This window comes from Vicugna pacos, chromosome 21 (genome assembly GCF_048564905.1).
Source record: "Vicugna pacos chromosome 21, VicPac4, whole genome shotgun sequence".
NCBI classification, from domain to species: domain Eukaryota; kingdom Metazoa; phylum Chordata; class Mammalia; order Artiodactyla; family Camelidae; genus Vicugna; species Vicugna pacos.
Genome location: NC_133007.1, coordinates 28,206,058 through 28,222,633, shown reverse-complemented (window position 1 = coordinate 28,222,633; position 16,576 = coordinate 28,206,058). Strand labels below are relative to the sequence as shown.

General features: G+C 36.5%; 1 protein-coding gene across 1 annotated transcript; it reads left to right on the top strand.

Annotated features, from left to right (window-relative positions):
* Positions 1-49: 49 nt before the first annotated feature.
* On the top strand, positions 50-16,064 carry CTXND2 (cortexin domain containing 2). Its single transcript, XM_072945915.1, has 2 exons — positions 50-132; positions 15,633-16,064. The coding sequence occupies exon 2, from the start codon at positions 15,708-15,710 to the stop codon at positions 15,873-15,875; it is 168 nt and encodes a 55-aa protein (XP_072802016.1). The 5' UTR covers positions 50-132; positions 15,633-15,707; the 3' UTR covers positions 15,876-16,064.
* The last annotated feature ends 512 nt before the right edge of the window (positions 16,065-16,576 follow it).

Sequence of the window (16,576 nt, the reverse complement as noted above, 5' to 3'; positions counted from 1 at the left end):
AAACTGACCAATGGAAACGCCAAATCGACCAGAGGCAGGGCTGGCCACAGAGCCGCCGGCGGGTCCAGTGGAGGAGGGAGGGCGAGGAAGAAGTCCAGCTGTCTCCCTAATCCCGCCTCTTGTGCGTTAGAGGTCAGTGACTGAGTGACGTCAGTGAAAAATAATTTTACTAAAAAGCTCCGTTGGGTGGTGGATTCGCCTTGCTGGTCACTGTGCAGACGATTTGTTTTGTAAATCTTTTTTAGGTGCTCTAAAGTTTAAACTTCACTTAATGATTTCTAACCCTTTCTGTTTTTTTTCTCTTTTAAGGACCTTTGTCCCTGGTGAAAAAGTTCAGTAACTAAGTTTTGAATGCTAGCTATAGACCTTTAGTGTAAGAGGATCTGGGCACTTATGGTCTAGTAAGGGAGATACTGACAGCCAAAACAGGAGCTAATATATAAAGAAGGTATTTTGATTAAGAGTGGAATAACTTACTTTGATCAATGATAGGGACATAGTGATGGGTTTTTAGTAGGGAAGTGGTAAGATGAGGATTGCACAATTTACTTTCTAACGATAGGAAGCATTGAGAACAATATCCAAACTGCTTTGTAAGTATTTACTCATTTAATCCTCACAACAACACTGTGAGGTAGATTCTATTATTTCCATTTCGCAGATAAGGAAACAAGCAAAGTGGTTAAGCGAGGGACACCCTTCTAGTAAGTAACGGTACAGAAGGCAAACTGAAACAGTCTGACTCTGGGAATATGTCCCACTCATACCCCTGTTTTAGCACTACAATGTACTACCTTTTCACATATCTCTCGCAAATTATCTAATATAAATTTAATTCTAATTTTAACAGAAATCCCATTATGCTATTGAGCACCTTTAATTCTTGTGGATTTTATGTGTACTACAGAGATTACAGAGATCCATTTCTCTCATTTAGTTAACAGTATAGTTCATCTCAACCAAGGCATTTTAACATAATTTGTGTATTATTGTTTATATTTGTTAAAATCAAATTTTTCTTTGTTACCATTTTCTTGTGTTGTATTTCTTATTCACCAAAAAGAATAATCATTTCCTCAAAAGAAGCAGTGGTGGAAAAAGTAACAAGTAATTTAATTAAAAATTATGTAGTAAAGGTAGCTAGCTATTAAACAAGACAGCAGTGCAGATATAGAATATGAGTTATTATGTGCCTTTAAATGTGGTAAGTTCATCCAAGCAGCAAAGGGAAAAAAATTTTAGTAAATAGGAAGTACAACTATGAATATCTGAAAATTAAATTTTGTTGGGCTAGCATCCATTTGTCCCTTGACCACTACACACTATTAGGAAATTCTGTCTGTGACTTGGAAAGCCATCAAAGCTTTCAAGTCAATCTTGACCCAAATAAAATAACCTCATTCCCAAGAAATGTATTTTTCCAGAATAAATGTAAAGTAATGTTTTCTAGAGTGAAACATGAATTTGTGGATTAAAAAAGATCAAGTTATATTCCTCATTTTTTAAAAAAATGGTAAAAGTCACTTTGTTTCAGAGATACTTCTGGAACTAGCTATAAAGTTAATAACAAATGTTTCACTTGGAGAAAGTATAACAAGCTATAGGCAAAAATCCTTAACCAAAAATGTCACTACTCAGCCATAAAAACCGACAACATAATGCCATTTGCAGCAACATGGATGCTCCTAGAGAATGTCATTCTAAGTGAAGTAAGCCAGAAAGAGAAAGAAAAATACCATATGAGATCGCTCATATGTGGAATCTAAAAAACAAAAACAAACAAAGAAACAAAAACAAAGCATAAATACAGGACAGAAATAGACTCATGGACAGAGAATACAGACTTGTGGTTACCGGGGGAGGGGTAGAGGGTGGGAAGGGATAGACTGGGATTTCAAAATTGTAGAATAGATAAACAAGATTATACTGTATAGCACAGGGAAATATACACAAAATGTTATGATAAATCACAGAGGAAAAAAAAATAGAAGTATGCACGTGGATTATCTTGGGTGTTTTATAACCATATAAATGGTATGCTGCAAGTTTTCTTCTTCAACTTACTTATTGTGCCCAACATGTTGTCCATGTTGCTACAGGAGGCTCTAGTTTATTCATTTTTATTGCATTCCTGTGCAATAACATTTTTATGTATTAATATATTGTAATACATTTATCCACTCTTCTGTTGATACTCACTTAGGCTGTGTCCACTTTTCCATTATTGTGAACAATAATAAAATAATTTCTTAACCTAAAAAAAAAATGTCCATTGCCAGATGAATGGATAAAGAAGATGTGATGTGTGTGTGTGTATATAATGGGAGATAGATATATATATATAATGGAATATTACCCAGCCATAAAAAAGAACAAAATACTGCTGTTTGCAGCAACATGGATGGACCTAAAGATTATCATATCATGTGAAGTAAGCCAGAGAAAGACAAGTATCATACAATATCACTTACATGTGAAATATAAAAAACTACAAATTTTATTTACAAACCAGAAATAGAATCATAGACATAGAAAACAAACTATGGTTACCAAAGAGGAAGGGAGGGGGGCAGGGATAAATTAGGAGTTTGGGATTAAGAGATACACATGACTATACATAAAATAGATAAACAGGGGCCTACTGTATCACACAGTAAACTATATTCAATTTCTTATAATAAGCTATAGTGGAAAACATCTGAAAAAAAGTATATATATAACTGAATCATTTTGCTGTACACCTGAAACTAACATTGTAAATCAACTATACTTCAATAAAAAATAAAACTTAAAAAAGTCCCTAATCAAATATCATACAGAATCATGGTATGCAACCTGAAACAACAACATCAGCCCTGCACTTGCTAACAGATGTTCATCTTACAAGTGAACACAACTGATGTACACAATATAAATCATTTCACAAAATATATGCAGTACACAAGGGAAAAGGCCCCAAAGCTTCCTACATGACTTACAATTAAAAGTTCAAAAGTTCAGAAGACATTGTCATCTAGAAAATTTTTCATTTAAAACATTATTTTGTGAGGTATCAGAAAATCTGAAAAAGGTAGCCTGTGATCAAAACTGTTGGACTTGTAGCTTTGGGTGTACAGGGTATTGTTCCTACAGTAAACAAACAATCCACTTTCTGTTTTATTCAGAAAACAGTTGTCAAACAATTTCTCCTGATTCTGATTCATAGAACAAATTAGTGCAAAGTCTAAATATAGTAAAATAGCAGCCAGTAAGCAAAACCTTTGAGAGGAAACAGGCAAATGTTATCGGACTGCTTTTTCCACAATGAAGCATGGAGGCCAGTAATCGGGAAGGTGCTCTCACAAGTTTCTAAATAAGGGCTGGAGTAAAAATCCCTTCTTTACTATTCAGATAATAATAAAAAACTATTTTTATCTTTCTGAGTAGGCTTGTTCAAATGGTTTATCTGAGCAATATTTTTATTGTTTCTATTAACTTGAACTTCTTACTTCAAATTCTAAATGCCATGATTTTTAATGTTAAGAACAAAGTATCAGGATTTTGTAAAAAAAAACCAGACTGTTACGTAAATGACTTAACTGCCAAGAATTTATTTCCCAATGCGTGATAATTCTCTTTCTTCATCAGAGAAAAAAAATGGATGACACATCACTAAACATATTTTAAACCACATCCAGATCTTGCAGCTGAATGGAAAAAATGCTTTCCAGAGCTAAATGCAACCCATGCAGTTGACTACAACTCCTGCTCTCTCCCAAGTTGAAGCATTCAACTTTCGAGGTTGCCATATGCTCTTCTACTTAGGATCTGACTCTACCGAAAGCAGTCTCCAATTAGATGTGCCCCATGATCCTAGATCTGTATTAGATCCAACTGTTCAGCTTATATTTTCAGTTTATATTTCGGTGATATTAAACAGTTACCATTACCACTATTAATTTTTAAACTGTCACAGGTTTTTTGGTTACCTTAATTATTATGGTAAGTCAGTTTTTTTAATCGCTTAAAATGATGGTCTGCAGATTTATCCGTCTTATGTAGGCTCTCCAGATAGAATTGCCAGATTTAGCAAACAAAAATGCAAATTGTCCTGTTTGAATTTCAGATAAACAACAAATAATATTTTAGTATAAGTATTCTCCCAATATTGCGTGTGACATTTATACTAAAAAATTATTCATCTTTTTATCTGGAAGCCCTACTCTTGGAAGTTAAAATTTTAAGGAACACTGATCCAGGTTATTTTGGGGAGGAGAGACTAGAAGCAGAAGATCCACTTAGGTAAACAACTACTGCAGAAATCTAGGGGGGAAATTACAAGGACTTGACAGAGAGCAATGAAACTCGAAAGAATATGATTGCCATGAATACTGTTGTGACAGAACAACCAACAAGGCTTACCATGTAATTGCATATGGAATGAAAGGAAGCTGTGATGTCAAAGAAGGCTTCTGGATGATATCAGTAACAGAGACGGATGCTAACAGAAAGTTCAGATTTGCTCAGTTGAAGTTCAGTTGTTGGACTGGTTGGTGGGACAGCTGGGTGAAAATGCTTATTAAGCATATGGAACCACAGGGCATATGCCCAAAAGAAACGATGGGACCTAGACCTAAAATTGTACATCAACTGCAAGAAACTTGTGGTCGGAGGAATAACAGCACCAAAACTAACAAGGATAAGAAAAAGGACACAAAGAATGCCTCAAGAAATACCTGTTTCAGATTATGGAAGAAGGAAGAGGCAGCCTGGAAAGAGCAGGACAATGGAAGCCAAAAGAGCTTCAAGATAAAAGAGTTTGGGCAACAGCATCACATGTTCAGAGATGAGATGAACAAATCTAAGGAGAGTAGAGAGAGTAAAAACCACAGTTCATATGAGTAAGAAATGAATAGAAAGTGAGTAAATAGCACACATCACTATCTCAAGAAATGTGAAGAGAAAGTAATTGAGTGGTAGCTGGGGTGAGGGATTGGGTAGGGGTAGGAATAGAAAAATTTGTCAGTAGACTGAACTTGTGGAGAGGGGCAAATTAAAAATGCGATAAAATGTATGTGCTCAAGGAAACAAGCAAGACGGACGCTAGCAGGGACAAGGACATAGATTAGGGCTGTGTGTGGAAGTGTTACTCTCAGAAAAACCAAGACAGCCTTTTACTGACAACGTGCAGACATTTTGAACTAGAAAGAGAAGCTGACAACTCATGCACAATGGCTTCAATTCTCAAAGAGAAATAATAGCTGAAACTTCTACTGAGAATAAGAGGTAGAAATGGTGCTGAATGTAGCTGTACAACTGTAGGCAATTGGTTGGGAAGTGTTATGACTAAAAAGGTGTGAATACAAATATTGTCAAATGCTCTGAGGGCCCAAAGTGAGAAGGCATGAATTTTCATCAAACTACAGAGCATTGTTAGTACTTTCTCTGCCAGTACTCAGAAGCCTGAAGAAAGAAGATAAACAGAGCAGTTTAACCAGAACTGGAGAAGTGATTGACAAATTAGATCAGTATCTTGGGGATGGAAGATTCTAGAGTGGCAGAAGCACAATTTAAGAGTGTGTAGAAGGGGATGAGACTGGTCAAGGAAATAAGAGAAGCCAGAAAGAGGTTATCGGGCTGAAAAAGGAGGTTGAATTCTGGAAGCTGATGTTGATAAAGAGCAGAATCAAAAGTGAGAGAGTGGGAGTGGCAGAGACTAGAAATTGGGAACAACACAAATCACAGTTGTAAGTAAAAATATATTTTAATATATATATGCACATATATATTCTTCAAATCAATAATTAAAGATGAGTAGGCCAATCAAAAGAAGGGAAAGGACAGGTATAGTAGGAAATTTACAAAAGATGCACAAACAGTAGAAGTTCAACTACCATAGTATTTAGGGAAATGCAAGTTTTTAAAAAAAAGTAAGATATTATTTTTTGCTTATTAGCAGGATAAGTATTTCAGAGATTGAAAGTAACCTGTATTGGTGACACTGTTAAAAAACTGGAATAAGGCATAAGCTGCTATAACCTTTTTAGTGTGTAATTTGCAATACCTATTAAAATTCTAAATGTTCATATCCTGCAACCCAGCGTTTATATTTCTAGTATTTTGAGGAATTTATCCCACAAAACATTTCCACAAGTGACCAGAGAAATATGTCCGAGGGTATCCATTGCAATGTTAGTATAATAATAAGAAATTTGAAACAATCCAAATATCTACTAATAGAGAAAATGGACCATGGGATATGTATGTAATGGAATATCTGAGTCTTCAGCAACCATTAAAAAGAATGACGTTTATCTATATGTGTTGAAATGGAAAGATATCCAAGATACACTGTTAAATGAAAAAGATAAGTATTCTTTTGTAAATAATAATAAACTATGGTAAATATAGAAATTAAAGCTGGTGAAATCTACCAATCTATTAACAGTGTCTCTCTGGAGAATGGAATTAATAGGAGATTGCTGTCTTTTGGTAATGCATATCTGTAGTGTTTGTATGTGATATGACTTTATATTACATTTACAATTATAACAAAAATAGAAAGCTGTCACAATTTTGTTTTAAGGTCCATCACTGAATAAATGGTAGCTATTGCAATGAGCCCCAAAGTCTGGTTTTGTTTCAGACTTTAGTTTTTCCTACCCTTGAAAGAAAGAGCTACTACCCTTACCTTCCCTCAACTCTTTCACATAATTTGAGATGGTATGGTCAAGGGCAAGAGAAATTTGGAAACTAAAAATATTTTTAAATGCTATAATTAGTATTATTCAGGAAAATAAAAGTTCAAGGACTGGGACCATAACTCATTCTCCATCCTGTCCCCAGCATCTAGTACAGTGACTGACACATAATAGGCTCTCAATAAATATTTTTATGAAATAAAGAACATTGTTCAGGAGAGTTCCTTATTTAAGGTATGATAATAGTTTGAATTTTTATCTACTGGAAAAAAAAAGAAATTTTGAATTGCTAATATGCACATGCTACAATATAAGCCAACCAATTCTCACCCTGAAGCCCTGGACTGTGTCCCTCCAGAAATATTCTGTATAGTTATAAGCATACATACATACATACACACACGTCCTATAGAAGTTTTTCCATGAATCAAATAAAACCTTAGAGGAAATAGTAAATTTGGCATTTGAGGTATATGTATGTATATAATAACTAATGCTAAGTGAAATAGCTTTGACTTTTCCGATCCAGATGTTCTAAGTAAATTCTTCTCAAGGAAAAGGGAAGATTGTAAAGCTTCACTGATCTTGTTGACAAGTAGTTCTCAAATTCGAGCATGCATCATAGTCCTCTAGAAGGCTGGTTAAAACCATACCTCCAGTGTTCCTGATTCATTAAGGCTGAAATGACGGTTCCAGAATTTGCATTTCTAACAATTTCTTGGGTGATGCTGCTAGTGCAGAGAATCATTGCACAGACCAAAAAAAGCTGGCTACTGACCCATGTCCTACCACCCATGTGATCCTACTTAGAAGGTATTACTTGAGCTATTAACCTTGGCTGCCCCAGCCCTGGCAGAGTTGTGGAAATATACTTCTACTGATCTAGGCTCCAATTTAATCTAGCGGGATCATTTTCTCACTCACTATGGGAGTGTCTGAAACTTGATCCTGTTTTAGTTGAACTATTCATGAAGGTTCTGAGTTCAGTGCGGCAGTGGGGAAGGGAGAGAGTCACCAACCATGTTCCTTTTGTAAGAAGGGGCTGATGAAAAGAAGAGAGGCTGCCAAGAGAGATGTGCTTAAGTAGGAGCCCTGCCTACAGCCAGCCTTGGGTATCACTCTCAGAAGGTAAATAACTACCCATATTGCCTTCCTGGTAAAGTTTTTATGGAAATAATTCCAACAATAATTCTGAGTTTAATAACACCTTTCTATGAGCTTTGGGAACACTAGGGAAATGACTGAGGGAAGTGAAGAGCTTTTTTCTTAGAGCTTTTTTTTTTGAAAAATGAAATTTTTATCTGAAAGGGGATGTCTTGGCATAGATTTGTTTTGAGGCAAATTTGGGGGACCTCTGTTTGTCCTATTAGCTAGAGGGCTGTCTTTGATTTTAGGGATTATAGTAAGAAAGCTTCATGATTGTATTTCTTCACCATCATTTCTCCCTTCAGACAAAATTTACGGCAGGAAAAAAGCTGAGTCTTTTTAAGTTTGGGGGGTTTCTTGGTAAGGAAATATAGGGCACTACAGGTGGGAAAATTAAGTGACTTGGGAAGAGAACACAAGGAAAGGAAAAGGGGATTGATCTTTCTGGGAAGCGGTAAGAGAGGAACTGACATTGCTGCAGATTTGTAAATAACTGCTTGTTCTGTTTCCTACTTTAGCAGGACCACATTTTACATAAACCAATAGATTCATGCCCTACCTCCTTTTCCCTACTCTGGTCCTAAGCAGTGCTACTACTGATCTCAAACAAAACAGGAATCTTAAGAGCCACTAAAAAAAATTCTAGGGCAGGTCTCTTCTTTGGGAAACAGATCTTGAATTTACCATTTTATCTGTCATTGTTTCTGTCAAGAAGAGCTATTTTATCTAAGAGGTTTCAGAATGGAAACTGAATATCCACATCTCCAATAACTTGTTGTGATTTTTTTCCCATTCTGTATCGAAAACCTTGTGCTCTTTTTCTTAAAGAGACGCCTCCAATGTGTATAAACTTCCGGCTCTATAAAAGCTGGATCAAATCCTTGCATATGAAAATAAGAGCCAAGAACACACATGTCATACTTAGAAGCAAAATACCATCATCCTTTCTCTTTTCTCGCTTCGATAAGAATGTATTTTTAACGGAGAAAGAGGAAAAGATACCAGCCTAACAGGAGCAGAATTAGCTTTTAGGAATTTAGCAGCTATGAGTGAGAAGGTTGAATAAGTAAATTAGAGACCTTCGATTCAAAGTTCAGGAATTCAAATTTAATTAGAGAAGGAGAAGGAGAATCAAAGACAACTTGATGTTTTCCAGTTTCCAGATAGTGAAGGTTTTCCATTCCTCTGTAGCATACGAGGCTGTTTGTAAACCCCCCTCCCTGAAATTCCCTCATCTCTTCTAGTTTTCCTACTTGTAACAAATTCAAGCCCCAGAGTTGTCTTTATCACTTCCTCTCACATGTTTATTTAATTTCTAAAACATGTCAAATCCTCCTTCACAATCTCACATCCATTCCTTCCTGTTTGTTACTCACACTGTCATCCCAGTTTATACCTTTGTTACCTCTTGTTGAGACTGCTACAACGCCTCCTCATTGTTTTTCCACCCTGGGGTGTCTTTTATTTCTTGTCCCCAATTCCCTTTACATACGGTTGCTAGTTATCTTCCCAAAGTATGGCTTTGATTATTTACCTTCCTTCATTCAACAAGCATGAAATGTATGTGCACAAGGTGCCAGGCACTGTTATATACATAAATTCATTTATGTAGGTGTACTAGACACCTACCATGTGCCAGCCTTGCCCTAGGCACTGAAGCTATGCCATGAGGGGGACAGACACAGACCTAACGCATAGAGCTTACATCCCAGGTAGAGTCAGTGGGCTACACAGTAAGATATGGCCCCTGCTTTCAAGGCATTTATCTGCTCAAAATCCTTCCATTGTTCCCTTATGCCTGGAAGAATAAAATTCAAATTCTTTACCTTGACTTTCAAGGCTCATTATAGTCTTATCTCAAGCAATAAAAGTATAGTATCTTTTTTTTTTTAAATTGCTCCCACATTCTTGCAAATCGCTCTAAGGATACTGGCAGGCTTTTTTAACATCTCTACTGAAAATTATGTGATCAAATTATTTTTCTTTACTAGTGATAATTTATAGAAGAAAGTTCTTTTTTTTTTCTTTGTGGGGGGGTGTAATTTATTTTATTTATTTATTTATTTTTAGAGGACTTACTGGGGATCCAACCTTGTGCATGCTAAGCATGCACTCTACCACTTGAGCTATACCCTCCCCCCAGAAATATCTTGATGAATAATCTTGAGTTTGCGTGGGTCTTGTATTCTGTATTCAGCATCATATCACTGTATTCAGCACCACAGATCCAGAAAGTGACATCTAAGGTACATACAAATGGGTAAAAGACAGTGGCACAGTATTAAAACTGCAATGAAATTGCTTTTCTAATTACAATTCAGTTATCAGCAAATACATATTGAATACCTAGTATGTGCTAGGATATATTTCCCGTTCAATTACAAAAATTCAAGAGAAGAGCATTGGCCCAGCTCAGGTGCCTACCCTACATCACTGAACTGTGGCAGCCAGCATGGTGGGGCCATGTCAGAACATGGTAGCTCCCACAATAGCCATATAGATGCACTGAAGGAGAAGGGTGGGGCAGACGATTTCAGATGGGCCCACTACCTTCTGTGTTGGCATTTATCACTTTATACCTGTGTCATAGTTGTATAGATATGTCTTATCTCCCATATTGGACTATAAGCTTCCGAAAGAAAGAATTAGGAGTTTGGGATTAATAGATATACATTACTATATGTGAAGTGGATAAGCAGTAGGGACCAACTGTATAGCACAGGAAACTACATTCAGTTTCTTGTAACGAGCTATAATGGAAAAGAACCTGGAAAAAATATATATATATATGTGTGTGTAACTGAATCACTTTGCATACAACTGAAACTAACATTGTAAATCGACTACACTTCAATAAAAAATAAGAACTAAAAAAAAATTGTCCATTCTTTTTCTGTGATCAACAATGCCCATTCTGCTATACAAGTGTCCCTAAATATGTGATTTCTTCTGGGCTTGCTAATCTGCTCAAATGGTCTATTATATATGCCTGCACATATACCCACTGTCAAAAACACTACAGCTCTGTAATAAACTGTCTTAACTGATATTGGAATTCTCCCCACTCTATTCTTTTTTTTTTTGGTTGTTTTTGAGAATGTCTTTTTAATTCTTGGGCCTGTGAGCTCCCATATACACTTAAGAAAATCTATTTGTCAGTATTCTTAAAAAACTCTAATGGGATTTTGGTGGAGTTGCATTGCATCTGAAGGTTAATTTGGGGAGAATTAACAACTTTACCATGTTCAATTCATAAATATGGCATATCTTTCCATTTACTTAGGTGTTCTTTACTAACTTTCAGTAAAGTTTGATAATTTCTTCCAAACAGGTCCTGATCAACTTTCATTAGATTTATTTTTTATGCTATTATAAATGTCTTTTTAAATTACATTTTCTTATTGTTTGATGCTAGAATTTTAAAATGCAATTGACTTGTGTACCTTATCCAGACACTTTGCTAAACTTCTTATTTCTCATATTTTCTGTAGACTCTTCTGTAGGCAATATCTGTGAATGATAAACTTTTTGTTTCTTCTTTTTAAATCCTTATACCTTTTTTCTTTTTTTCTTTGTTTATCTGATTTTACTGCACTGGCTAGAACCTCCAGAATGATGTTGAATGAAAGTGAAGCTGGTAAACATCTTTGTCTTGTTCCGGATTTTAAAAGGAAAATCTTTATAACTTTTGACCATTAAGTAGGATGTTTGCTATACATTTTTTGTTGATACCCTTTTTCAGTTAAAGGTGTTCCCTTCCATCCTTATTTTGCTAAGAATATTAATAAGAGTGTTTTATATTAGTATTGAATTTTAGGTGAGTCTCTTATAAACAGCATATAGCTGGATTGGGGCCAAGACCAAAAAATAGATGTTTGTCACTTTTTGTCTCCTCAACCCAAAAACCTTTCTATTTGAGGGAAGTCTTCCTTTATGTGAGTCTGTGAGAGACAGAGCCTCATTTTCACTACAGAGCCTAGAGAAACCAAGTATCCCCACTTCCACCCCACGGTGGCTAAGGTGCTGGTGTGTGACTCCCCTCTGACCAGCTGGATGCTCCAGCCAGGACTAGAATATTGAGTGACACAAAGACGACACGATTTATAATTCAGGCATGGCAGAGGCAGCAGTATCCAATGATGGAGGCAGTAGTGTTCTGCAAGAGCAGTGTCCGGTGGTGGTGCAGTCCAGTGCTGACAGTGCCCAGCCAGACTTTTCCAGTGCTGACTTTGGCTGTGGTTCCCAATGCCTGGTCTCTTTGGATTTCTGCTTGTTTTATAAGACTAGTTCTCCTTCTGCTTGATTCTGGTAGCTACCTGATGTCTTTATAATAAATATCCTTCTGCTTAAGTAAAAGAAACTCCATTTCTACTGCTTGCAAACAAGAATCCTGACTAACATAAAGGTATTCTTTCTTCTTCTGGAGCTGGGGAGGAGGAGATAATATGAAGGGGGAATATGTGAGGTCTGGATTTGCTGGAGCCATTCTTTCTACCATAGGAAAGCCAGCTTGGGTGAAAAATCAACATACAAGAAAGGTGGATGTATAAAGGCAGAATCCTGATAATGCCTTGAATCTCTAAATCCAACCATAATTAAAGTTAGCCTTACACTGGACTTCAGCCTCATAAGTCAATAAATTCCATGTATTGTTTAATCTCACTTAAGTGGACTTTTCTGTCACTTGCAACCAAACACATCTTACCTGATACCGTTCTATTCTGCCTTTGAAAAGGAATCTCTCACTTGATTCTGCAATAGGCTTTTAGCTGCTATTCTACTTCTTTCCTTCCTAGTTGAACTCACAAATGATTTAAAATCCTAGTGTCTTCATTTCCTCACTGTCTTTCCCTGCTTAATCCACTAAAGTCTGGATTTCCTTCTTTACCATTCTGCTGACACTATTTTCTTTTAGATCAACAATGGTCTTCTCCTTTCTTAATTCAATGCCACATCCATTCATTCAACAAACAATTTTACATGCACACTTTAGCAAAGTATAGTGCTACATTCATTCATTGAACAGATATTTATTGAACATCTAATATATTCCAGACTTTTAAGATAAAAAACAAATTATATAGGGTCCTTACTCTCATGTAGGATTACTATTTTATCAGAGAAGATAGACACTAAAATAATTATAATAAACTGTAGTGACAGTTACCAGATTATCTCCCTGGGAAATTAACATTTAACAAATGCCTGGAAGTTGAATATAGAAGGAGGGGAATAATACAGAGAGAATGTTAATAGAAAAGACTTGGAGGCAAAGGAGGATCATGCAAAACCCATGTGAGAAGTCCAGCCTTGCTAGGTCAAATAGTACAAGGGAGAGAGTGGCAAGAAACAAATCATGGACAGCCTTCAACCCCATTAAGAAGTCTGACGACATTGGGAAGCTTCTGAAGGATTTTAATCAGAAGACTGGTCAATCTACGTTTATTAAAGATTGCTTTGTGGTTTGGAGGAGAATAAGAGTGTTTTCAGGAAATCAGAGAGTATTTCCAGGACTCTGGCATTTGATGGCCTAGAGCACAGTGGTGGCCATAGGGATAAAGAAAAGGGAACTGATTCGAGAAATATTTTGGAAGTAGACCCCAAGGGATATTAACAGATACAGAGAGCGAGAAACCACTGAAATGTGGAACACAAAAATACTCGTGATCCTGCTCTGAAAGAGCACTGTAGAAAGGATAAAGCACATGAATCACATGATACATGTGTGAATGAGATTTATATCTTAAAGATGGTACAGATAGCCACTAATCTTTCCACATTTTCCAGCCATTAGGGAGCACCCCAGACTGGTTTGTATCTCATCCTAAGTCTTAGGACAACTTCCTTACATCTCTCTGCCGAGGAACAACTCTGCCCATTATGAACACAATTCTTGATATTGTTTCACAGAGCAGTTTTGCTCCTTGCCATCCCAACTAATCTTTTATAAAACAATATTTTAGCTTTCTCTACGTGTAACCAAAAGACCCACTGAACCATTTTTCAAAACAAATCTATTGGCATTTTTTTCTTTCCAGGCTTGGATCAGGTTCAGGGTTCTTTCTTTCGTGATGTGCTTTTCATGGGTTCCTCAGAAATTCCCTCACTAGAGTTATCTAACTGCAGATCCCTCCAGATCAATGTTTCTCCTCTGGCTGGTCTTTACAATGCTGAATCCAAGTTCACCTCCAGCCATTTTCTGTTAAGGTAACTTCATTCTAGCAGAAAGCCCTCTTGGACTAGATTCTCTTTTATGTGACCCCCCCCCCACAGAAGTCTTGTCCCTATCTGGGGTCCATACTGGGTCCTCAAAAAAAAATCCCCCTTGAGCAATTCAGTCTCAACTCTGACTTCTTCTCTGTTGCCACAGGCTGCTTCATCCAAACTCTTTCCTTCCTTCCTTCCTTCCTTCCTTCCTTTCTTTCTTTCCTTCTTTCTTTCAAATTTTATTTTCTTACGGTAAGGACACTTAACATGGGATCTACTTTCTTAACAAATCTTTAAGTGTACAATACATGACCACTGACTATACATACAAGGTCATACAGCAGGTCTCTAGAGCTTAATCACCTGGGTTCACTGACATTTTATTCCTGTTGATTAGTAACTCCGCATGACTAACGACGTTGAGCACATTTTCATGTGCTGACTAGCCATTTGTGTATCTTCCTTAAAGACATGTCTATTCAGATCCTTTGCCCAGTTTTTAATTGGGTTGTCTAATTATTATTTAATTGTAAGAATACTTTAGGTACTCTAGATACAAGTCCCTTTTCAGATATAAGATTTGTGAACATTTTCTCCCATTCTGTGAGTTTTTCACTTTCTTGATAGTGTCCTTTGAAGCGAAAAAAAAAGTTTTAAATTTTGATTAAGTCCAATTTATCTAGTTTTTCTTTTGTTGCCTGTGCTTTTGATGTCATATCTAAAAATCCTCTGCCAAAGCCAAAGTTATGAAGGTTTACTCCTTTGTGTTCGTCTAAGAGTTTTATAATTTTAGCTGTTACATTTAGGTCTTTGATCTATTTTGAGTTAATATTTATATACGGTGTGAAGTAAGGGTCCAACTTCATTCTTTTGCTTATAACTATCCAGTTGTTTCCTTTACTCGTTGAATGGTGTGGGCACTCTTCTCAAAAATCAGTTGACAATAGATAAATGAGTTTATTTCTTTACCTTCAACTCTATTCCATTGATCTATATGTTTATCCTCATGCCAATACCACACTGTCTTAATTACTGTGGCTTTATGGTGAGTTTTGAAATTGAGAAGAGGGAGTCTGCTGACTTTGTTCTTTTCGGTATTGTTTTGGTGGATTAAGTTTTAGTAACTGAAATTGATAACTTCTGGAACATACCTGATTTTTCAGTAAGAGATGAGACTGACAGCACAAACATAGTGATTAGAAAAAGTAAAACAATTTTATGTTCATACCTAGTAAGTTAAGACTCCACAATAAATTAGTTACAGTAAGTACTCTTAGAATTTGAAAAAATATTAAAGAACAATTTGGACATAAAACAGAATTGGGGAGTTCAAGATGAGTTTACCTGGATCTTAGAGAGCAAGAAAGCCACAGTTGATTTCTGAGTTATACACATTTGCTAACATTTTGCCTTGGAGTATTTCTCCAGCTTTTACATGTGTGTATACATTTTAAGTCACCTGATGTTATCAGTTTCATAAATGCCGCTTAAATCTTGCTAATTTTTTTTGAAAACTCTCTTTGGTTTCCACATATCATTATTAAGAAAACATACACACACATACAAACCAATAAACTTGTTTTATCCTCTTTTGTCTAGGAATATGACAGATCTGAAGATATACCTGAGAAAGTAGCTACAGCTGGACCAGGGTAGAGGGAAGGGTGTGTTCCCATGGATGAGTCAAGCCTGTCCAGCAGTGTTGATGTAGACAAAGGCTTTGCCATTGCCTTTGTTGTTGTTCTGTTCCTGTTCCTAATAGTGATGATTTTTCGCTGTGCCAAGTTGGTGAAGAATCCCTATGAGGCCAGCTCCACAGCCACAGAAACATCTCTGAGCTGAACTGTGAAGAAGCCTGGTAGACTTCCCTTCTCAGGAGGTTTGAAATCTTTTATACAGGCTTTGTTTTTGTTGTTGCTCTTGTTGTTAATCGAGGCACTGCGGATTGAACTGAGGACCCTGTGCATGCTAAGCTCGCGCTCTACCACTGAGCTATAACCCCCACCCCTATGCAGACATTTATGACACAGACTTTATATTATTTCACCTCCCTATTTCTTAGCCTTCTTACTCTTGCCTTCCACAACGGGCACGTGAGGGTGAGTTGAGAATAATAAAAGGGATGAAACACAGCCAGTCTGAATTATTCCTATTCAGGGAAACTGTTACCAAAGTGGGACAGAGACAGGTTGAACTTACTAAAATAAGGCCATGGGTTTCAATCCTTTGGTGCCTAATATTCTCAAGAAAAGACAGTTGGCCATAATTTTATGATATAATATAATATAATGTCATGATGCTTGGTAAAACTAGAAGCCCTCCTAGAGTGGTCCTATGAAGTCCCTTTAGTTATGCAAATATAAGGCCAGCAGGAACCAGCTGTCCTATGATAAGAGTCTAACAGAACCTTTTTAGTGTGTGAAGTTTTATAAAATCTTCTGCCCTTCTCATGTGGGCAGAGCTCTGTGGCAGAGGGGAACTATTTTCTTTGGTTGAATCCCTTAATCTCTCTCTGCCCGAATTTCCTGTTCTAGAAAATAACA

Excerpts from the sequence above, each read along its gene's own strand:
- CTXND2 (XM_072945915.1), top strand. The coding sequence starts at position 15,708 with ATGGATGAGTCAAGCCTGTCCAGCAGTGTTGATGTAGACAAAGGCTTT.